This window comes from Anguilla rostrata, chromosome 12, assembly GCF_018555375.3.
Source record: "Anguilla rostrata isolate EN2019 chromosome 12, ASM1855537v3, whole genome shotgun sequence".
Lineage (NCBI taxonomy): Eukaryota > Metazoa > Chordata > Actinopteri > Anguilliformes > Anguillidae > Anguilla > Anguilla rostrata.
The window spans coordinates 39888939-39912916 of NC_057944.1; the positions used below are offsets into that span (position 1 = coordinate 39888939).

Genomic DNA, 23978 nt, shown 5'->3' on the forward strand with positions numbered 1-23978 from the left:
CCCGTGTGTGTGTGGTGTGTGGTGTGTGAGAGAGTATGTGAGAGTGTGTGATAGTGTTACTTTTCCTGTGGGAGGGGTGGGGGGGGGTCCACCTCACCCTCCTCTCTGAACTCCCGTCTTGAGCTGCTCCACAGCGGAGTGTTACACACCACAGTGGCCCACAACGTTTGTGCTTCCGTTTGACTTAACGCACCGTGTGTGTCGGGTTCTGAGGTGGGAGTAATTTTCCGATTGACAGTATATGTGTGTTAGCCCCTGTGTTAGCCCCTGTGTTAGCCCCTGTGTTAGCCCCTGTGTTAGCCCATGTGTTAGCCCATGTGTTAGCCCATGCGTTAGCCCCTGTCTTAGCCCCTATGTTGTTATAGTTACAAGCCAAGTGTGTGCTTGTCATGGAACTAAAACACTTGCAGCGTTCATTAGCACATGGATTACGCGGGGCGGGGTGCGGTGGAGCAGGGGAGGGGCCTGAGTATCTAACCCCCCCTCCTTTTTTAGTACTGCAGTTGCATAGTAGTGTACGACCAGATACGTATTAGCCTGAAATATTCAGACCGTCATGACTGAGACACTGGTGGCACAAGTTAACACAAGTTAAGAGGCAAACACAGCCGCTGGGGGGGGGGGGAGGACGCATGAGTCATCCGCCAACACGCCCGCCCGGTGGGTCAGCGCCAGTTCTTCTGGCCTAAAACGCCGCTGACTGGCTTATCGTGTGGCAGCTCTGCTGTACGTAACGACTCCTGATGCCTCTGGTTTGCTGACATTGTCGCTGCTTTTCTCCTGGATCGCTGTCTGTTTGCGCTCTGGCTAAGAGCCCCTTCAGAGGGATTCCGTGAAATGATGGAAAGAGGTCTTCATTTCTCTTATTCCTGAAGCGACTGTCCAAACGGAGACGGGGTGGGGGTGGGGGTGTGGGGAGGGGGAGGGAGGGGAGGAGGGGTCTGTGTTTGTCCTGGCCCAAACTAAGTGCCGAATGACGCAGACGTCCAGCCCGCCACAAACTCCACTGACCAAATATAGGTATTCAAAGTGTGAGGATCACAATCCATTTCCGAAATCGCGGAACCTTTCCAAGCATTTAGAATGAATTGAATATTTACTTAGTGATATTTTTGGATTAATGGGGTAATGGTCCAGACTTAAAGTGACCGCTGATTGTGTTTTTACACGAGAGTATCGTCCCCCAGGAAAGCCCTTTTAGGGAGGCTCACTTCTCTTTGAATGCAGCAAAGTTAACGTCGGCTCGTGACGGGAAAGACTTGTACGGTAATTAGAATAGCGTTCTTTATTTTAGGATAAAGGCTGCCTTGCAGTTGTTCTGTTTTCTGGTGAAAACTGTGTCTGTGTGACAGACTGCTCCATTAGATGTGCGAGAAACGCTCTCGCAACCCATTATGCCACAAAAACTGCAAAAACTCTCATGATCCAACATGATTCATGTGTGTGTGGAGGTGTTCATGTTTGTGTGTGGAGGTTTTCAGGTGTGTGGAGGTGTTCATGTGTGTGTGTGGAGGTGTTCAGGTGTGGGATAGGAGCAGGAAGAGGGTGGAGACATCCTGGCATGGTGTTAGGCACACTCATCCCCTTAGAAGGCAAAGTCGGTGTGAATGACTCCCTAATGGTGTAGGGTGATCCCCATCTCCCCATGGTAAAGCAGTTCTTTCCTGCAGGGATGGTGTCTTCAAGGCATAAGCCCCCCACAGAGCACAGATAGTCACCCAATGGTGTGAGGAGCCAGATACTGACATCCAATCAGTCTTCTCAGTCAGCACAGCTGAACCCAATCCAGCGTTTATGGAAGATTCTGGAATGAAGTCTGAGACGTGTTTTACGCTACCATCATCTAATCATGAGTTTATTTGCCTTCTTATGGGAGTCCGGTGTGGTACAAACGCACTCGCGCGCACACACACACATGCACACACACACACATCTATCAAAGACCTCCCTGTTCCATGCTGAAGAATGGAGAATGTAGATTTTGTGGAAACTTCCATCTAATTCTGAGGATTTCCTTCTGTTTATTTTACCTGCTCACATGAGAAACTGTCTCAGGGACGAAGTCGAAGAAATGTTTGCTTTACCTCACGCACTCACACACGCGCTGCACGAACACACACACACATGCATGCACACGCCCACACTTATATGCACGGATGCACGCACGCACGCACGCTCACACACACCACACTCACGCTTATACGCATATGAACGATACATTTCCCAGGTTATTTCGCTTCCTTGTGTTTAACGGCCTGTTGAGGTCAGCAGGTCAGTAAATGCATGGACGTTTGGAGTTTGCGGCCATGTCAGTGTTGTGTGAGTGTGAGTGTGAGTGTGAGTGTGAGTGTGAGTGTGAGTGTGAGTGTGAGTGTGAGTGTGAGTGTGAGTGTGAGTGTGAGTGTGAGTGTGAGTGTGAGTGTTCTGTTAGAGAGCAACATCAGCATGGAGGTGTTGGCTGTTTGTTCCTGTGTGGAAGTGTGTGTGTGTTTGCAGAGTGTAAGCAGATGTGAGTCTTGCAACTGAGGGGGTGGGGTGAGCTTGTGGTGGTGTTACAAAAGGAGGTGGGGGGGGGCTTGTTCTCAGTTCTTAAACGATGCTCTTTGGTGGAAAAGCCTCCCTTTGGGCCGGCAGGTTTTTCAATGAGCTTTTACAATGTGCTCATTACCACATCAAAACAGCCCGGGAAAGGGATAGTGCCTGGGGGGGCGGGGGGGTTAGGCGCATTGAGTAACGCTTTTTCCCTCCACTTTTCTGGCTCTTTTAAAGATGGGGGGTGGGGGCGGGGGCAGGCCAGTGCCATAATGATTCCTTTAATCAAGCACATGGGCAGAGAGGGGCATTTTCTTGTTTCTGCAGGCCCTCAGACACACGCACGCTCACGCACACGCGCACACAGGTATGTTCCTGGCTCATGAACCTGAAAAGAAACATGCCTTAATTTGACTTTACAGTCACTGATACATGCGGTTTAAGTGCACGAATGTCTCAGCGGCTGGCTCCAAAACAAACTGCTTTTTTAAGTGACAGACTTAAAAGTAAAAGTGGTTAAATAGACTACAGCACATATTTAATATGGAGAGTGATACGTGCTGCTGTCATTGAAAAAAATAATAAAAAAATAACGGGGACTCTTACAGAAAGAAGCATCCAAGCGCGGGTGAAGCAGGCACGCGGTAACACGGCTCCTCCAATGCGTTTGGCACAAATAAACAAACCAGCACCCAATTAAGTACACGCTGTTAAAATAAACGGGGGAAAGAGCGGGGGTCGCCCCGAGGGCACGCGCATGCCGCATAATTACCTCGCTCGTTATATCACATTACTCCACATTCATCTCGTTTGGAATTTCTGCCCGAGGTAACATTAAAAACGGCAACTTCAACTATATAATGGCTAAATTTAGGTTACTGAAATATTACGTGGAATATCGATGTGTTAGTTTGGACAGGCAATTATGTCCGGCAACACAAAAGACTGCACAAAATGAGAAAAAATAGTTTAAAAAAAAACAAAAAACTTTAGTCACTTTGAATAGTATATCATAGACCAGCATGAACGGGCATACACACAACGTTGTGACGTTGGCTTCTGGATTTGTCCTTAAATTCCTATCACAGTGCATTTAAATATTTTTATCCAAAATACGTTATTGCGATTATAACCATGGAATACCCGCTCAGTACTTTTTAATGACGCGCTGGAAATGATGGTATCTGGCACCAGAATTGTATTTTGAATTAAAAGCCTTTCTGCATTATAGCACCCCGTTACCGTGACAACCTTTGAGAGAGACTCCAATCGTCTCATCCGAGACAAAGCGGCAAGTTGCGCGTGATCGCTGAGAGAAACAGTACACGCGCGTGTTACCGTTCCGTTCCCAAGGCGACCTGTAACTCGCAAGCACCGTCACGGTGTCCTGAACTTACCAATAACAAGCGAAAAAGTAAAAGTTTTAACGACGAACAACATTCGGTACATTTACGACAAAACTCACTTAAGTTGGTCTTGCAAAGACAGTCTGCCTACACCATGTTTATGTGGGTAGGTATGCTCTCAATATAACTCTTCTTACAGAGCAGAGCGACTGCTATAGTTTGAATTCTTTTTAAAAAAACGTAAACTCCGTTAAACAACTGGATATTTACTGAAGCAGTTCACATTCATTACCTTGCTGAAGGGCACAATAGCAGTGTCCCCTATGGGAGTTAAACCTAAAACTTTGGAGTTACAAACCCTGCTCCTTCAACATTGTGCTTCATTATGCACTTTGTTTAGGTCAATGTTCCTTTCATTCGACTCAACTGAGCATTTCTGTCAAACCCGGATTTTGTAACTGACAAAACAATACCTTCGTTGAAAATATAGAAACATGTCTTTATTGCCTTGTCTTTTGAACATTTATGTTATAAAAAGGCACTTTAGCTTCCTCCACTCTCTTGCCCTTACATTATGGCTTTTTACTAACATATACAGAAACATTCATATAAAAGCTGTGGAACGCCATGGATAACAAATTAAATACACATAAAATAAATAAATGTAAACTATTTTTAACAGATTTCTTTTTGCCATAAGAGGAGAATACGAGACCGTTTTTATAAGCTGACAGGTTTGCCTGGAAACGGTAAGAAACGCTGCACTTCCCACTGCAGGCTGAACTAGGCCTCTTCCCTTTTCTTGATGAATTCTGCCTGTAATTCTGTGTGGAACGCATCCAGGACGGGGGGATTAATTTCTTATTCTACAGCCTGGGATAATATACAGTCTTGTCCCGAGGCAGCATTATAAAAGGGGTGATAAGGGCACTGCTTCTGGAGCCTGTAGCAGGGTCTTGGCAATCTGCTTCCATACATTCAGATTGTGTCCCCAGCCCAACTCCTGTTTAATAGCTTTGTTCACAACAGGTAAAATAAAAAAGAAAGTCTGGTCTCAGGTGTGTGTGGGGGTGTCCAGGTGGGGGTCAGTTTTGGTCATGTTGGGGTGTGGTCTCACAGATGTTTAGGGTTGTCCAGGTAGGTATGTGGGGGTGTCCAGGAAGGCATGTCTAGGTAGGGCTGTGATCTCAGAGGTGCATGGGGTGTCCAGGTAGGGGTGTGGTCTCAGAGGTGCGTGGGGCTGTCCAGGTAGGGGTCGGTTTTGGTCATGTGGAGCACGATGGCGGGGGTCTTGTAGTGGCACTGAGTCCTGCCGCAGGCGTCGGTGCCGCCGCAGGGTTTGCGGGTAGTCCTTACCGCCATCCTCCCGCTGCACAGGCCCTGCCACGTCTGCAGGGTCTTGGGGCTCCAGGCCCAGACGCCGCTGGTGATGCCCACCACCAGCGACATGAAGATCTTCAGCATGAAGACGGCCACGGCGGGGAGCGAGGCCTCCATGGAGCAGCCGTCGCCCCGCCGCCCCCCCCTGTAGGGGGCGCACTTGCCCTGCAGCCCGCGGGACCTCCAGCGGTCCACGTTGAGGCGCTCGTAGCAGTAGCAGATGATGACGCAGGCGGCGGGCACGGTGTAGAGCACGGCGTACAGGCCGATCTTCACCATCAGCTTCTCCAGCTTCTGCGTGTCGGCGCCCTCGGTCCGCATCACCCGGCGGATGTGCAGGAGCGCCGCGAAGCCCGTCAGCGTGAAGGAGGTGCCCAGCGCCAGGTAGCAGCACAGCGGCACCAGGACGAAGCCCGTCAGCGCGCCCGCGTCCATGCTGCCCACGTAGCACAGCCCCGTCAGCTCGTCGCCCGCCACCTTCCTCATGGTGAGGATGACGATGGTCTTCATGGCGGGGATCCCCCAGGCCGCCATGTGGAAGTAGCTGCTGTGTGCCTCGATGGCCTCGTGGCCCCACTTCCTGCCCGCCGCCAGGAACCAGGTGAGCGTGAGCACCACCCACCACAGGGAGCTGGCCATGCCGAAGTAGTACAGGATGAGGAAGACGATGGTGCAGCCCGTGCTCTCCAGGCCCTCCTGGATGACGAAGAGCTCGCCGTTCTCGCGGTCGCAGGCGATGTTCTCGGCGCCCGCCACCGAGCGGATAATGAAGGCCACGGAGTAGACGTTGTAGCACATGGAGAGGAAGATGATGGGCCGCTCGGGGTACTGGAAGCGGTGGGGGTCCAGGAGGAAGGTCAGCACGGTGAAGGCGGTGGAGGCGAAGCAGAGCGCGGACCAGACCGTCATCCAGACGAAGGCGAAGTCCTTGTCCTGGCGGGACCAGAACACGTCCACCCCCGGGGAGCAGCGGGGGGCACAGGACCGGCTCTTCTCCACGTACTGGAACTTCTCCGGGTTCTCGCAGGACCCCGGGGTCCCCGGCGAGCGGCCGGTCCCGGCGCCGGGGGGTCTGGGGCGGGGGGGCACGGGGAGCATGCCCTCCCCCTTCTTGGCCTCGGGCTTGGTGTCGTTCTCGGGCGCCTCCATGCACAGGGCGTGGGGGTCGTTCTTGGTGGGCAGTCGGGCACAGTCGAGCGAGTCGGGCCAGCCGAAGCTGAACTTCTCCATGATGGGCGAGCACCTGAGCCGCGCCTGCTCGCACATGGGCCGGCAGGCCGGGATGGACGTGGACACCTGGTCAGTGCACATGGGCGCGTACAGCGAGCACAGGAAGAAGCGCAGGTGCGCGTCGCAGCCGTACTCCACCAGCGGGGCGAACTCGTTCAGCTTGATCGCCGCCTCGCTCTGGCTCTCGTGCCGCATGAAGTTGGGCATCCTGGTCATGTTGTATCCGATGCCCTGGCACATGGGAATCGCGATGGGCTCGCACTGCGCCTGCGCGCGGCGCTCCGCGTCGTACGCTCCCATCTCAAAACTGGAGCCGGCGATCGCGAGCTGGCACCAGAGGGAAATCGCAATCCTCATGCGAACGGCTTCCATGCTGTCCTTTAAACTGCAGGTTTAAGTCACGCGCTTTTAATGTGGAAACAAATGCGCAAACGCTTCAGCAAAAATGAAAGCATTCCGCGTGCAGCAAAAACCTCTGATTGCACGGTTTCATAGTCCGTTCAGCGCGACCCAAAGTTGCACATCCGCGTGTCTTGGGCTCAGCACAAATCCTACGAATAAAATAATAAAATGGTCCTGCAGACACCCTTAAATCATTCTCCTCTTGAGTAACAACTACGCAAAAATCAAGAAACGTGATATTGGGTATACGGTTTCACCCTAACATTAACGATAACGAAGCAGAGAAACGACTGCATATGGCAAACATTATTAATGAAATCGCTCTGTAAAACAGCTAATTCCACGCGAAAGCAATTATAGGTAGCAAGCCAATCTGTGAACTTGTTTACCTCGTTCAGTTCCGTTTTTGTCTTATTTCAGCGAATAGCCATCGGAAGTTGATCTAACCATAACAGTGCAGTTTCTAATGAATATGTGCAAGATGCGCAGCTGCTTTCGATAGTTAACTGGAGTCGATGCGTTTAGCGCTGCCCCACACTCCCTGTATCCATTCGTCGCGAAGACTAAACTTTATCCTCCTCTCGCTGCCTCTTCTCCACAGGGGCGGAAAAGACGTGACGAACTTATTTCGCTCCGCCCGTGGCTCGCCTGATTAGGTATTCTTTTCAAGAACAATTTGCATATGTATCCACCCAAAGCACGCTGGGATAGGCACCAGCACCCCCCGCGACCTTGCTCAGGATAAGCGGGGAGATAATAGATGGGTGGATGTATCCCTCAAAGCTTTCTGGAGCATGGTCCCAGTCAGAAAGGAACGTCCCCTGCTCTTTCTAATGACTGGAATGAAGTTTAAATGAACCCAGTGATCAAAATCCGGAATCTAGATGTCTACAGGGCTGGAGGTCTAAGTTGACTGACGTTTTGACGTGAAAGGACTAGGATAACCGCACTATAGCTCAAGTTTTACCTGGATACAGCCTGGCTACGTCCTGTTCGGCTAGAAAACCTTCATCTTTCAACCAAAAAAATGTTCAGTTGGGAAGTTGTTGAATGTTCATAGTCGTCTTGGTTTCTGTTTTTTAAGCTAGTCGAAAAGACTATTAAACCTATTAAGACCTATTAATTATTCCTTGACTAACATTTGGCAGTGCACTTAAAAAGCAGGAAAATTGAATTATATCCTATTCGTCAGGATTCACTCTTTGTCAACTTGTGTCGCGTGTGTGATCTTGATAATGATATTGTTTTCGTAAGGGAGCTTGAAATCAAAGTAAATACCTTTTCTAAATAGTGGAATCAGTTTTAACGTAAAAAAACAAAAACAAACGCTTGGTTCCCGACGCAGAATGTTGCAATACAAATGGATTAATGTCGTGCAAAACATACTTAGCATAAGTCTATATATTGTGTCTGTATCGTGTGTCTTTATGACTGAATTTAATGTGATATAACCGAGTGCTGAAATATCAAACCATTTTTATTCAGTTTCCATTTTATACGAATGTAACGTGTTTAGTAAGTAGCGATATCCGAATGAACGATAAACCGGCCAATTTCCCTGACCACACACAAAAGGAAGAATCCAATACAAACTAGAAGTTTGGTGCAACACCGACACTTCATTATTACAATTTACATAATTCCCACCAGACATCCAATGTGTATATTTATCCAGTGTTTTTACAGTTACTTCGAGCTGACAGTATTTTGGCATACCATTTTCATCAAAAAAAAAAAGAATAAAATCTGTTAAGTTTTAAATATGCTGAGTGTAAAAAGATAATTTATACCATCTAGTGACCCCATGAAGTATTGCAGCTGTAGCAGGCTGAGAGAACCCCGGAGCTCGCGCGCTTTTTGGGTTTGTGTGTTGGGATCTGATTGATTGTTACCGGGAAGGCTATGTGGCCCTACTTTTAAATAAAATATCAACCTTAACTGATTACGTGAGTTTTGACCAAAAAAGAAAAAAAAAAGATTTAAATGAAGTTGTTTTGTGAAACAATAATTCAAGCCTACACCAGATCCCTTGGCCCTGTAATATCTGCCCATGGCTTGTCCTATCATTCCTATGCCGACGACACGCAACTCTTTCTCTCCTTCTCCCCATCGGACACACAGGTCCCCGCCCGCATCTCCGCTTGCCTGAGGGACATACAGAGCTGGATGGACAATCACCACCTGAAGCTCAACCCGGGAAAGACGGAGCTAATCTTTATTCCTGCTCTATCCTCTCCCCTCCTCGACTTTTCCATTTCCTTAGGGGACACCGTAGTGACATCATCACCCTGCGCCAAGAATCTCGGAGTGATGATGGACAACAGGCTGTCCCTCTCCAACAACATTGCAGCAGTAACCCGGGCATGCAGATTTTTCCTATACAATATCCGCAGAATCCGCCCCTTTCTCACCACCTACTCAACCCAGCTCCTGGTCCAAGCAATGGTTCTATCCCGCCTGGACTACTGCAACTCTCTTCTGGCTGGACTACCGGCATCTGCCACCAGACCCCTGCAGCTCATTCAGAATGCTGCGGCTCGTCTGGTCTTCAACCTCCCCAGACACTCCCACGTAACTCCCCTGCTCACTACCCTCCACTGGCTGCCTGTTATAGCTCGCATCAAATTCAAAACATTGGTTCTAGCATACCAGGCAGTCAAGGGATCAGCCCAGCATACCTTCACAAGATTTTCAAACCCTACATGCCAGCCAGATCCCTCCGTTCTGCTACCTCAGGACGCCTAGCACCTCCCCCTCTTCGCACCTGCACTTCCAGAACACGTCTCCTGTCTGTTCTGGCCCCACGATGGTGGAATGACCTCCCTGTGGAGGTCAGAACAGCTGAGACTGTGACCACCTCTTCAGGCTGCACCTCTCCCCATCCCTCCCTTCCCCCCTGTAAATGACTAAACTTAGGGTTGTAACTAGGCAGCTGTTTCATAGGTGACTTAGTTGATGCGCCTGTCTTAACGACTACTTGTATTTTTATTTATTTTTATTTTTCCATAGATTGCGTTGTTGCCGTTCTCGTTGTTAGTGTTAATCAGTTTAACCACCAGGTCCAAGTTGAACTATGCGGTTGTTCCCTGTATTTGGACCGGTACTTCTCTCTAGGGGTTTCGTCATACTTGTTCCTGGTTATGGTTATACACTTTGTTGTACGTCGCTCTGGATAAGAGCGTCTGCCAAATGCCTGTAATGTAATGTAATGTAATGTAAAAGCCTAAAAAACGGCCTGATCAGTTTGGACTTTTAGTTCTTAATGGCTAAAGATGATAGTATCTGGACAGGGGAAACCTGATCAGATTTGCACTCCTCCTGGGAGATGTTTTACAGATATATGACCGGGTGTATTATCTGACAAGCAATAAATCTACAACTGAATCTGAGACACTAGTTTCTAAAAACAGTAGGCTACTGCTACAACTTATCATCAAAATGCTGTCATACTCTGCTTACTGAAATTATTTTTTTTCATGCATTGACATGGGCTGCATGTCTTGATGAAACGTCTCCTAATGGCCGATGTTTAGGTCTCTTTGTGTTTACAATTCACCCGGAATCCGAGTCTCTGCCCCCAGCTCATCCAGACCCCATTCGCTTATCAGGCCATAAATTGTCCCAGATGCACGAACAGTTGAAATGGCCATTGAAATGATGTCAATTCTGAATATGTGTATATATATATATATATATATATATATATATATATCAATATGTATGTGTGTGTGTAGTTATATATGTAGTTTATCAGATTGGCATAGAGAGAGAATTTTCAGCCTGCCTCTGAGTTCTGATTCGTATCTAAAAGGGGAAGTGCATTCATTCCGCGGCGAACCGCGCAGAGATCTTATCCTGCTCTGCGCTCTCACACGCGGCCTTTTCGGAAATTCCGTTTGGGCTTCGCCGATCCTAGCCGCGCTCGTTCTCCGCTTTCTTTGTTCTCTGAAAGCAGCCGCTTGAGGAGCCGCGGAGCGAATTAGTCGGTTACGTAATTGCTTCTGGCCAGTGCTCTTCACCCCACTCTGAGACGCAATGAGGCTTGATTGAGATATCCATCTGGAAAATCTGTCTGAAAGCACATTTATTATGACAATAGCCCCTTCATAAATTGCTTGTCTACAAAACAATCTTTTGAGTGCTTGTTCTGATATGTATTTTAAGTAAAATGCTGATTAACTTGGAACAAGCTTGCTTACATAAAATGCTGATTAACTTGGAACAAGCTCGCTGCCAAGATTTAGCTCTAGGGCAGAGAATTAGGAACCACCAATCTGAATAAATCAGTGGTTTGTGGTTTGGTGCAATGCCATTGGCCATGTGTTTGGTGCAATGCCATTGGCCATGGTTTGGTGCAATGCCATTGGCTGTGGTTTGGTGCAGTGTCTTTGGTGATGTGCCTTTCAGAGAATCACCTCACGAGCTGTCAGCCTACATCGCTGTGGCACATTGTGATGTCATAGACCAAAACCTTTCAGCCTACATCAGTACTTCGGGACATCATAAACTACAAGCTGTTAGCCTGTATCAGTGTCACATTGTGATGTCATAGACCAGGACTCATATCTCAGAGCTCTGAACCCGGAGGCCTGACCCAGGATTAGAGAGGCGTGGCTGCAATGTATCCGCATAACTCATCATAGAAAAATATTACTCATCTCTGCAAACCAAGCTGAACTTTACCGGAATACAGTTTTCCCCATTTTTCCTGTTCCTTCGACAACCAAGCGTCAATGATTGCAAAGCAAACATAACTCCGAATCAGTCATTAGATAACGCACATTTCAGTCATAATATTAGATGTGTGAAAACAGGGCAGTTTCAATGTACATATTGAAATTTCCACCCTCTAATTAAGTCAAATCAAAGCATATTTCATAATGCATTTTGCAACACATTTGACAGAATACACTTTGCGGTAGACCTACCTAAAGCATTTGAAAAGCAATTCTGTAGGCTCGGGGGTATGGGGTACGGGGGTCGGGGGTACGGGGTGTTTAGATGGGCAAACAAGATTAAACCCTGGGACTAGCCAGGCTCTGTACAGGGGGCTCATTCTCTGTCTGTCTTAGGACAGGGGTCCATAGCGGCCAAATTAGCTTTAAAACCAGTCTAATTTTATAATGGAAATATACGTTTTTTAGGATGTGACTGACCTTTAGTGAAAGCCTTTCTATAGTCTGTTTTGTACCTCCGTGTCTTAAGTAACTGCAAGATTGTGGCATTAATTTTAAAAATATCAATTTACCTGAATTTTACCCTCAGCTGTTGTGGGTGTACGTGGTGTTTAGACGCATTCCTATTCTCACCTTCTGCAGTGGTTTCTAAAAATGCCTCTGAACCGGCTGGTGGGGGCTCACCTTGTTAAGGCCCTGTTTTGGTGCATAGATGAGCCCCACGGTCTGGAACGTGCCCCCCAGGGCGACAGTGCCAGCAGCCCCACTGGGCACAGGGGAGCAGTGGGCTCGGCTGTCCCCCCCCCCGGGATGACAGTGTATCAGTCAGCCAGGATAATGACATCACTGCTCTATCGCCCCCTGCAGGTCGATCGGTGATGTATGCCTGTTATGGTGAAAGTGTCTTCTGACAACCGTGGAGCTCATTTACTAAGACCTTTAGCACCTGAGAAACCTTTTAGGACGTGCAAAAATAATAACAGAAACAAGGATTCATGCAAAACAAATACCGTGACCAGTCATTAGTGCTGTTATTGGTTGTGTCTGTGCTAAAAGTGTTTTGCATGTGCTGAATGTCCTAGTAAGTCAGGCCCTGTGTGTGCGTGATGAGAACAGTGCTTTGGAGGACAGCACATGCTTGTTTGCCCTCTTCTGAAAATAAGCATGAAATGTCTAATCTTTTTTTGTGTGTGTATATGATGTTGCTACATCATTCTGAACATCTCAAGTCCAGTTTGAAGGATGTAGAAAAATATTTTTGGAGTAAGCCTAGAAACAGACATTATGGTTTTGATTGGCTGTAGAAAATGATGAGCCTCACACACACACACACACACACACACTGCAGGGATGTTGTGGGACGTTTAGTTTGAGGTTATGAACACATTTGGACCTGTATCCATGCCAAAATTATGTCATTCCCTCTTACTTTTGGCAAGCTTTTCTTCATATTGCTGTAATCTTGATCAGAGTCCATATGCTGTATGTATATTTGCTTTCACTCTGGCTGATGTGTGCAGTAGTTGCAGTTTTAACAATCCTGATGAATTCAGGGTTTAAATGAAAAACGCTGAGGATCTGTGTAGGCAGGTAGGCCTCACAGCTGAGAATAGAAGCAACCCACTCCGTTGTTTAGAGAAAACACATTTTTTGAACGAGGTGTGCTTTAGAGTTGGAGTAAAAACCTACAGGACGGTAGATCTCCAGGAACAGGGTTTGGCAGCCCTGCTGTAATGTAACATAAATGCAATGACCCCTCTCTCACACCCTGAGCCCTGAAGCTCACCACAGACCCATGAGGAAACGGGAGTGTGAGTGCCCCCCCCCCCACACACACACACACTCCAGCATGTCTCTCTGTCCCGTAGGTTTGAAACGGGATGCCGCCTGGCGGCTCTCTCTGTTTAGACTAAGAGATGCTTTAAAGCTGCTCTTTCCACTAATTTCTCCCCAGGTCGAATGTTTTTCATCCTGAAATTAAAGGATCAATTATGACCATTTGCTGGGGGGGGAAAAAGACAACGCATCTTTATTGAGAGGAATAAAACAAGCTTTTCCACAGTCTGAGAGTAGCAGGTTACCGTGATTGTATCGAAACCAAAGTCCTGGCTAAGTTGGTAATGGCTGCTAGACGCTGTTCAGACCTGCATTCAGAACGCTCCCGAGACACAGAGATCAGATCGTCTGTGCTGTCAGGTCAGGTTTCCTCTGCCCACACGTTAACCGTGATGAGCTAAAATGGCCCAAGGCCTGCGTCTGGAGTTCTCCAGGAGGAACACAGGCACAGCACCACTCTTCCTAATTCAGCGGGTGCAGGCGCAGCTGATGGAAGTGGACGATGTGCCTCTTGACACAGGGTCAAGATCATCCCTCTGTACCGAGTAATAACTGAAATGGACAATGAGAACGTAAGGAGTCATATTTTTACTCCCTCCTGTTGTCACACTGTAAGATGCAGTACCAGGACCCCGCCTGTGTGTGTGTGTGTGTGTGTGTGTGTGTGTGTGTGTGTGTGTGTATATGTGTGCGTGTGTACACATTTCTGCATGGTGTGTGTGCGTGTGTACACATTTCTGCATGGTGTGTGTGTGTGTGTATATGTGTGCGTGTGCACACATTTCTGCATGGTGTGTGTGTGTTGTGTTGTCTTTCTGCAGGGTGCTAGTTGTTTTGCATGGTGTGTGTGTGTTGTGTTGTGTAGCACATTTTGCTGATGTGTTCTTGTGAGTCTGTAGTGTTCGGGCATTTCTGAGAGCGTGCTGTGTGTGGTGTTCACTAGTGTGCATTTCACAGATTTCTGCATGGTGTGTGTGTCACACATTTCTTGAAATGGTGAGTGGTGTGTCTACTAACATTTTGCATGGTGGTGTGGTGTTGACTGTTGCTGGTGTGGTGGTGGGTGTACACATTTCTGCTGGGTGTACGTGGTTGCGGTTGTACACACTTCTGCATGGTTCTGTAATTGTAGCAGGTGTCACATTATCATGGTTTACGATGTAGTGGTTGTCAGAGACACATGATGCAGGTGTGGTGACAACTTTCGCATGTGCTGTGAATTGTCTTTTGCAGGCACAGAATTTGATCGGTGGGATGTAAACTCCTGCAGCTGTGTGGTGTAAAACTTCCCATGGTGAAGTTGTGATGTGGACTTCAGCTAGCAGGAGCCATCCTCATGGCCGTTGTGTTCAGTGGTCCTTATGTGAGCCAGAGGGTGTGTGTGTGTGTGCTTGTCTTTGTCAGTCACACCTTTTGTCATGGTGATGGTGTGTTGTCTTTCGCACTACCATAATATGTCCCATGTTCCTCTGGAAGCCGTGTACCGTGCTTGCTACAGTAGAGCTCAGACAGACCTACCTCGGTTCACTCAGTGCTGCTGATCAGATAACTTCAGAAGCCATTTAGCTGCGTCCGAGCGATGACATTTTGAATGCGATACGAGAGGACGGAGGCTCAACACTGGTACTTGTTTTGACTGTGTTGGCACTGTTCGTTAGTTTTAGAAGTAGTGTGTGGGTGGGAGGTGCCGGGGGAGTAATAGGTGAACCTGGTTGGCACGCTTGTGACCATGGCCTCGGTTGCCGAACCGTTCATGACTTCCACCACCTAACTTCCTAACCCCCCCCACTGGTTACACAAGCTTACTCCGTCTGTAGGTGAGAAGAAATGTGCACACTATGACGAAATGTGACACTAGCCTAAATATTTTATGCAGTTTAATAAAGGCTTTTTTTTATTAAACTGACCTAAGTCAATTTAAGTTGCTACCGTTAGTAAGCCATTTGTCAATATTTCTTTTTCAAAGCGCCTCTCCCTCTTGGCCTTGAGCAATAACGGTTACATAAAGGCTCTCATTCACCTCTCTGTTAGACGACCTTCAACAAAAGCAGTGCAGTGTAGAAGTGTCCCCAACCAAATCAAATTTTACAGCGTAGTTACATGTTAAAAATAGGCTTCTGTTAATAAGCGCTGTTTATGTAATGTCTAGTGTAGTTAAATTGCGAGTGCAGGAAATGGTCACTTTTCTCACGAGAGATCGGACAAAGGGACACATTCTTTCACCGTCATAATGACGTCTGCGGTGTCAATCTGACGGTGATGAGGCAACCGGATAAAAATTACAGCTTCTATGGCGAGTAGAGGAAGGTGATAAATGCGTATATGCCCCCTCTTAACGGTTAGCCAAGGTCAGAACCAGTACATAATGAACTATATCGAATTGCATGTGGCGCTCGTTCAAGGAGAACAACGGTGGCGGCGGGGAAGTAGTCGGTCTCTTTCCAAAATATGCGCAGAATGCGTGATGCAAAGTTAAGTAAATATTTTTAGGAATATAAAAATAAATGCAAGAGGGTTTTCGTTTCCGTATGTGAGGCGCATTAATGGTACCGTATGCTTTTTTAAAAACGGTATCAAATGCCTCGCGGCTAAAAAATAGTAAATCTGAACGAGGTGGCAGATTCTGAGTTTAAGACAAACAGTACATATAATCCTACACCCCACCCAAAGCCCAAATCCACCCTCTCCCCAGTCTTTTCTTTCAGAAGAACGGCTGATGCGGAACAGCTCAATTTGCAAGGAGTTCGCATTCTCCCGTTTGTTTTTGAAAGTTGAACTTACTGCGCAAATACGCGCTCCGCTTTCAGTCCCCTGTGAGAACGAGTTGACTCAAAGCGGCACTACTGTGCAGTTGGCCTACTGCTTTATGCGCGAAAGTTCAGCGCGTGAGTGGGCCGTTTAAAAGCAGTAGGCTACCAACGGCCCAGCCTGTAACGGTCTTCAGGAGCCTCGTGTGTTCTGTACGTTTTGTGGTCTGACTACGGGAATTCAGTGCTATAGTATGACCGACAATTTTAACTGAAGAAGATGTGTGCCCCCGGATTATTTTTTTGCACGAATCCCAAATGCACATTTATAGATTTTTCTCCCCTGAAAATCCATAGGCTACTGGAAAATTTGACAGAGGACTAGGCTCCTTTCCTAAGACAGGATGGTGAATGAACATTCTCAGAATAACTAGATACATCCTGAATCTCTTGTGTGAAAGTTGGGCTTTGGATTGCAGTTGGTCTCTAGCATGAAACTACTTTTGAATTTACATAATTGATGTTACTATATTGTAAATATTAATGACTGTTTTTGCTACTTGGATATTAAAATGTTTGGAAAACTTGGGTGCTGCCTGTGAGCGCGCACACTGTCAATACCAGAGTTTTGTCCTGTGTTTGTCTTTGCTTCTTACATTCGCAAGAACACCACATTTGAAAATATCTGCTAAAATGACTGCTTCCTTTTTGGTTTTGAGATGGTATGAAAATGGGAACTGGTTTCAGGTAAGAGGTGTGTGGGGGAGACTCATTACCCAACATGTTATTAGTGTAGCAGCTCTCCGCTTAGAAACCACTGAACTCTAACAGCATAGTCACAGAGAGATGTACCCCAAACACAACCTTAACGCCACCACACCACTGCCCATCGTCCCCTGGCCTAAATGAGCCTTCAGTCATTCTTTTTATTTAAAATAATTCAGTTTTAGTCTTAGACTTTTGGCCTGCCAGTATGTCCCATCCCACAGTTTGGGTGGATGTCGTTAGGTTTTGTTTGGGCGCTGTGTGGCTTATAGCTCCAGTCCTACCCCTGTCTCTGGTGTTATTCCCCTCTCCTGGTGGTACTGGGACGGGTCGGGCTGGACTATAGGACCCAGCCTGGATGACCCGGGTTCTGCCTCAGAAGGAATTCATCCGATCACGGAAAGGCACTTTTCCTCTTTAATAGATTCTGGGAGTCGAGCAAGGCCGCTTTTCAGACCGTGGAGCATTTATTTTGTATCTCCTTTCACACAAAATGAATTGGAGCAGAAAAAGGTTCCCGGGAAAGAGGAAGGGGGACTGGTGTGGCTGGAGATGCTGACTTCAGCAGGACCGTATGTGGGAGAGCAGGGAGGTAAAGGGAGTGAGGGAGAGAGGGAGAGGGAGCACAGAGAGAGGAGGGAGAAAGAGGGAGAAAGAGAGGGAGATCTGTGACAGAGCTGTGACAGGATTACACACACATCCTGACTTCAGCCGTACGGAGATACAGCCTGTGCCCCAAAACAAGCAGAGAACCCAACCCCCCCGACACTGTGGATAGAGGGGTTCCAGGGGCCTCTTTGTCCCCCGTGGGGTCATTCCACCCCCCTCCCAAAAAGGACCACACTGAGAGATTTATTTGCATTTCACATTTCTGCGTTTAGCTGGGGTTGGGGTGTTAGGAGGTTTGGGGGTTAGGGTTAGGGTTCATACTGCTGCATATTTACTGCAGCAGCTCCCGGGTACAATGGCTGTGCCCCCACTTGGGAATCGAGCCTGCAACCTTAAGCCCAGTTCCCAAATCATTCATTTTAGCTCCCTGCCACACATGAGCCTGGGACTTTGAGTTATTGATTATACTGCTTTTTATGGCATTGGTCTGTTATCCTTGAAGTTTCTCAAAATGCTAACTTCACTACAAGACACTTCACTGCTGGAGTTGCGTTAGCAGTGCTGGGAAATGTTGCCATTTGAAGGCTGTTTTTTTTTTGGGGGGACGCTGAGTTTTGGGTGTGCTGTTCTGCCTGTCCCTGCTGCTGTTGCCCTGGTGGTGTCGTGTGTGTGTTTAACCTGCCTGCGTGTTCTCCTGCACACATGCACGGGCTGTCACCCATGCACAACATGCACACATCCACCCACACTCTTTCGGGGGCGACATAGCTCAGGAGGTAAGACCGATTGTCTGGCAGTCGGAGGGTTGCCGGTTCAAACCCCACCCTAGGCATGTCGAAGTGTCCTTGAGCAAGACACCTAACCCCCAACTGCTCTGGCGAATGAGAGGCATCAATTGTAAAGCGCTATATAAATGCAGTCCATTTACCATTTAGTTCATTCATATACGTACACCTCTTACACTTACACCACACACAGACAAATCCACCCTCACACTCTTTCTCTCTCTCTCTCTCTGCCTCTCTGTCAGACACACACTTACACTCACACACTCTCTCTCACACACACTGACACAGACACACACATTCGCACTCACTCACACACACACAGTGCCTGGGCTGATTCCACGCTAATGCTAACCCCAGCTCTCTCTCTGTTTTCCTTGGAGGAAGAAGCTCATAAGCAGATCCCGCTTCCTAATTTTCTGTCACTCAAACCCCCCCCTCCCCCTTCATACCCAAACTGGGCCCCCCTCCCGCACAGCCCCCCTCTGCATAGCCTCCTGTCCCGTACAGGCCACTCTAGCATAAACACAGGGGTCTGCGCTCGAATAATGCCTCAATTCTTCTCCTTCCTCTAAAAAGAAAAAGGGAAAAAAAAAAAATTAAATTGGGGAAAAAACAGAAAGAAATGGCGCACATATGGTAATTTTTGGCGAAGTGTGATGAACTGAACCCCACAATGCTGCCCTTGTTCTCCTGCGCTTGTAGGCCCGTCCGTCAGAGGTGCGTGATTATAACAGGGCTCGCACACCGTCCTCTGCAGCTCTGCGCAGGAGCGAGAGCCTGCTGTACCTGGGCCCTGTCTCACCTCAGGGGACAAAATGGCTCCCCTTAAAGAACCTGGCTGTCAGGCTTTTAGTATGCGTGAGACGGGCCTGTGTAAACCTGCTGGCTTTCGCTAGACAGGAGCTGGTGTAGCTGTTTTCAGATTCGGTGAGGTCAGGAGAAATATCAGTTTCATTCCTGGAGGAGTTGCTAAATTACTTAAGTGCTTCAGTCAATATCCAGCTGTACAAATGGATTATATGTAAAGATGTAAGCTGTGTAGGTTCTTACGAGTAAGAGCGACTCCTAAATGTAAATTTACTGGACGATGGAGAGTAGCTATGGAGACTTTACCCATGATCTCTCTGGTCCCAGTGCTGCTTGATTGCCCAGCAAAAAATGAATTTTTAAAGTTTTAAAATTTAAAAGCTGTGAATGTTTTTCTAAACACTACAGAAGCTCTGTTAGAGTGAAATTAACACTGAGCGTTTTACTGTGAGCTTGCTGTATCTAAAGCCACTGGGTGCTTCAAAGTAACGGCCTGCGCTGGTAGGAAAATAAATCCGTAGAAAGGATGAAGCCAGATGGAAGCGGGATCGGATCCGTGAAGCGTAACCGACACCGGTAACCAAGACAGGAAATGTTGGTTTGGTCTCCTGGGGAAACCCCCCCCCCCCCCCCATGGCAGGGTATACTGGAATATTCCGTGGCTACCAGGTTATGATTCTCCAAACCGCCGTGGATGAAACTGGATCGCGGTTGTCATACCGAGCCCAGGTAATCACATTAAGCCTGTCACAGCGCAGCCCAGGAGGCACGGAGTCACATTCTGTAACCTGTCTGCTCCACTCGCGGTCGCCAGGGAAACGCAGCGCGAAAGAGAGAGCAGCGCAGCGCTCGTTACAGACTCCGTTACAATGCCCGGAGACGTCTGCTTGGCACCGCGCTCACGTTTTAATAAACAGCTCGTTATTTTAGGTGTACCGGCACAAAGGATGCATTCACACGCGGCCAACAGAAACAGGGCATTTAGGATCCCGCGCGTACGTGTCTGAGCCGCGTCCGTCCCCGCTTCGCCCGCTAATTGTCCCCGATCCCGGCGGCTGGATTCATCCAATTTCCTCGTCACATTTTAAAAAACTAATTTCCTTGTCTTGTGTTTTTTTTTCCCGAAACTGAGCTCTCACAACTTCTGTCAGTTCCCAGGGGACATCGTGTTCCAAATGCCCTCGAGCTGTTGTTAGAAGGACAGGATGTTTCTGGGAAATTCCCTTTAGAGCGGTTGACTCATCCAATTTGACGGTCCGTTTTGGAGAGGACCGTCTGCTCCCTTGGCAAACCGAATGCTTATTGTTTTAACTTTTAATGAACGCATTATTTATATGTTTCTGCCAGTTAATTGTGTCAATATTATTTTAAAATCTGGTCTGTCACTCTTAATTTTCACGTTGCTGTGGATGGTGGCACAGAAGATGTGTTTGGTGAAAACAGTTTATATTTTGGGGGGGGGGGGGGGGGGGGGCGGCTGGGGAGCTCGTAGATGTGCACATGCTGGTGACTAACATGCTACAGATGACTTGAATTACATCATCGATATTGTTCACCCAGTGCAGTTCTACCAGTACAAGCGTTAATTTCCTTATGATCAAGTGTGTAGCATGGAGTGGTTCATAACTGCATTATAATCCTGCTCTTATGGACGTAAGCCCATTATACTGTATGTTTATAATGTGGCTTATGATTATGTGCACAGTTCATTCAGCTTTAATCCTCTGCCTCGACACTGCTGACTCCCTCACTGGTCAATTTGTGTGGAAAGATAAATTACACATTGTTAGGGTTGGAGTGAAATGGTAGATCTTCAGGAGCAGGGTTGGGCAGCCCTGCTTTAGCTGTTGAATGAGATGCGCTTTGTTAGGGTTGGAGTGAAGACCTACAGGACGGTAGAAGGTTGGGAAGCCCTGGTCCAGAAAGACCTGGAAAGATTGAAACTGCGCTTCAGTGGAGTGACGTGCCTGATGAGCTGTTCATCTGAATTTCCTTCAGCCTGAACTCATAGCGTGACCGTTTCTGAGCTTGTGGTCACAGAACGATTTACAGACTAAACAAAATGGTGTCCCCAGTTCCTTAGTAGATGAATGTAATTGCTTTCGAGCTTTCATGTTTGGTTATTAAATAAAGGGTAATAAACAGGTGTTTGGTTCCTTGACGAGCACTCACACAACAGTGTGTGTCTCTCTAGCGGAGTCAGCCCCAGTTATCCGGGTTCCGGCGTACTGTACGTTGGGAAGTCGAGGCTCATAAGATGGATGAAAGTGCAGGCAGAAGCCAGTTATGTAACCCTGCGGTCATGTGACATGTTGGGCTGCTTCTCATTGGACAGGGCAGGATATTACCAGTGGGACTGTGATGGCTGGTGTAATTGAGTGACACCATAGCGCTCTCCCCTTGTTTGAAAAGAGTGAGTTAATAGGATTTAAAAGTGGAGAAATATGACATGACTGTCCCACAACCAAGCAGATCTTTGACCGTAAGACAATTTGGCCCATTGAATTGTTTAAAACATCTGGTTTGTGAATATTGTGATTGATGGATGTTAATAATTATTTGTATATGTTACATGGAGAAATGAATCCATTTTATTTTGTGATGTGTTCCAATCAATGCATGCTAATATGCTTTCTCAGCTTGTGTGTATCGTAGCTGTGCTTCTGATTGGCTGTTGTTTAGAATAAGCTCCTTTTGTTGAGTTTGCTTTTCCTGTAATCTCTTCATCTATGAGAGCAGCATTGTATGGCTTAATAGCAGTGCAGAAAGTGGTCAGATGTGACCATCACACTAAATCAAACCGTACAAACACTGAGAAGAAGCTCTGTTCACAAGCACCCCCACAGATCGCCCAGCTCCCAGAGACCTGTCACCACCCCTCTGATGAGTGCAGTCTAGAAATGTTTAAAAGAGCCTTTCTTTGGGAACAAACAACAGAATAATTCCTTTTAAAAACGCATTTGGAAAGGCTTAGCAGTCGGATATGTTGGTATTTACTTGTAGAAACCCAAAGAACAAGGTTTAGCACTTCATATACAAGACGAGTGTCCAGCATTAACACTTTGTTGCTGTTCTGTCCACCCCACATTCAGCTGCCGGTTTCTCCACGATGAGCTGATCGGTAATCGGTGGATTATGAAGCCATGGCAGCTCGTTTGTACACATTATCCTTTTTTTAAGTCACATTTATTAATTCCAGAATTAGCTGGTCCTGCTCAAAAATGTGTGGACCGTGTTTTTGTAGCATCTTCTAGGAGGGAAAACGCGATCTTTCATAAATGTTTTTATTGCCCCCTCGCGGGGTGCGTATTTCCCTCTCTGACGCTACTCCCTGTGTGGCTGCTGTGGAAAGGTCGAGTCAGCTGATTGGCTGACCTTCAGCCTGAGCCACCAGCTCATTGGCCGGCTGCCTGGCTTCCTGTCTGGCAGGAGGCGGGGCATCGCTGCGCTCTTGCTGATTGGCTGAATAGGGGCGGTCACAGGAGTCCCGAGGGATGTGACCTTTGACCCTCTCTGGATGCCCTTGCCACAGCTGTGTTCTGCAGTGTGTTTTGTGCCCACGCACGCATGCGCACGCACACACACACACACACACACACACACCCCCTGGACAGACGCAGGGACCAGGAGGGACAGGCAGATTTACAGTGCCTCAGTTCTCCAGCCACAGGAAGTCGGTCCCTATAGATGCAACACAAGCAGCCAGCCTGGGGCATTCTGGGGAAAATCCAGGGTCTGATCCACAGTAATGTTTACCGTGTGAGTGAGTGTGGAAGCCCAGCCTCGTAGGGGGAATGACTCTGTCACGATGCCTCGGGTTTACTCTGAAGCAGAGGCTCTGTTTGCTCTGGCACTCCGGGGCTGTAGAGACAGACTCTGAGTCTGGTGAACCTGGGTCCAGCCGAACGAAAGGAGAGCACCCTGGGTATGAGGGACTGCGGCAGGTTGGGTAACGGCGCTGAAGGTCGGCCATCTTACTGCTCGTCTTCTGGTGAGGTCAGGAGACGGGAGCACGCGCGATGAGATGGTTAAATCAGAAAAACAGTGCGGGGCAGATCGTATAGCGGCTGTCTCTCAGACCCGTAACGAACCCCCCCCCCCCGACGGGCTCAATTCCACTTCCTGTACTGTGATCCCATTTCTATCTGTCACACCCCTCATTTTATTCAGATGGGTGGCCTATCTGCTTTTTTTATTAATTTTTTTTTAATTTTTTTAACTGCTGTAAATTTTTTTAATTTGGGGGGGACGGAGACACACAGGAGGCCGTACAGACGCCAGGAGACAAAGAGCCAGTGTCCCCGAGTGCTGGAGTTAATTACCCCCCCCGCCCCAGACGGGACAGGTGAGAGGGGTCCTCAGACTCCATTAATGTCCCCCCCCCCCACAGGCCCACGAGAGAGCAGCTGGGAGATGGCTAATCAAGCGACCAGGATGGGGGTGTCGGTGGGGGGGGGGGTGTTTGTATCAAAGCGCCCCTTTCAGAGGTGCCAAATCCAGGCGGCGTGGGGAGGTCAGGGGATACCCTGCGGAAACCCAAACCGCCCCTGTGCCCCCCCTGCACTTTACCCCCACCCCTCCCACCCCCTGCAGATTTTACAGATTATATTATACACATAACCCCCCCATAAACTGTGCTTCAGTCTTTCCTGCTCTCTCTCTTTCCTCCCTCTCTCCTCCTATCTTCCATCTGAAGCAAAACAAACCTGAGCCCCAGTAAGAACTCCTGCAGGTCTAAAAATCATTTTATATAAAAGAATTATAATAGATCCTGAATCACTCTAAACTCCTATAATTCCAAAAATCATGTAAAGAATGATAAAAATCAGTCCCGATTCACTTTAAACTTGTGTAGCTTCT

General features: G+C 47.8%; 1 protein-coding gene and 1 long non-coding RNA gene across 5 annotated transcripts in view; one reads left to right on the forward strand and one right to left on the reverse strand.

Moving 5' to 3' along the window:
* The window catches only part of LOC135236631 (uncharacterized), a 36701-nt gene that overhangs the window by 7730 nt on the left and 4993 nt on the right, over positions 1-23978 (forward strand). The gene's annotated exons all lie outside the window — the stretch shown is intronic.
* On the reverse strand, positions 4357-7760 carry LOC135236619 (frizzled-9-like). Of its 2 annotated transcripts, none has more exons than XM_064303090.1 (2): positions 5109-7760; positions 4357-5071 (listed from the first exon to the last, which is right to left on the reverse strand). In XM_064303090.1, the coding sequence occupies exons 1-2, from the start codon at positions 6858-6860 to the stop codon at positions 5066-5068; spliced, it is 1758 nt and encodes a 585-aa protein (XP_064159160.1). In that variant the 5' UTR covers positions 6861-7760; the 3' UTR covers positions 4357-5065. The 2 variants fall into 2 exon arrangements, with proteins under 2 accessions (XP_064159160.1, XP_064159159.1); XM_064303089.1 differs by having other exon boundaries at positions 4357-7039; positions 7280-7755.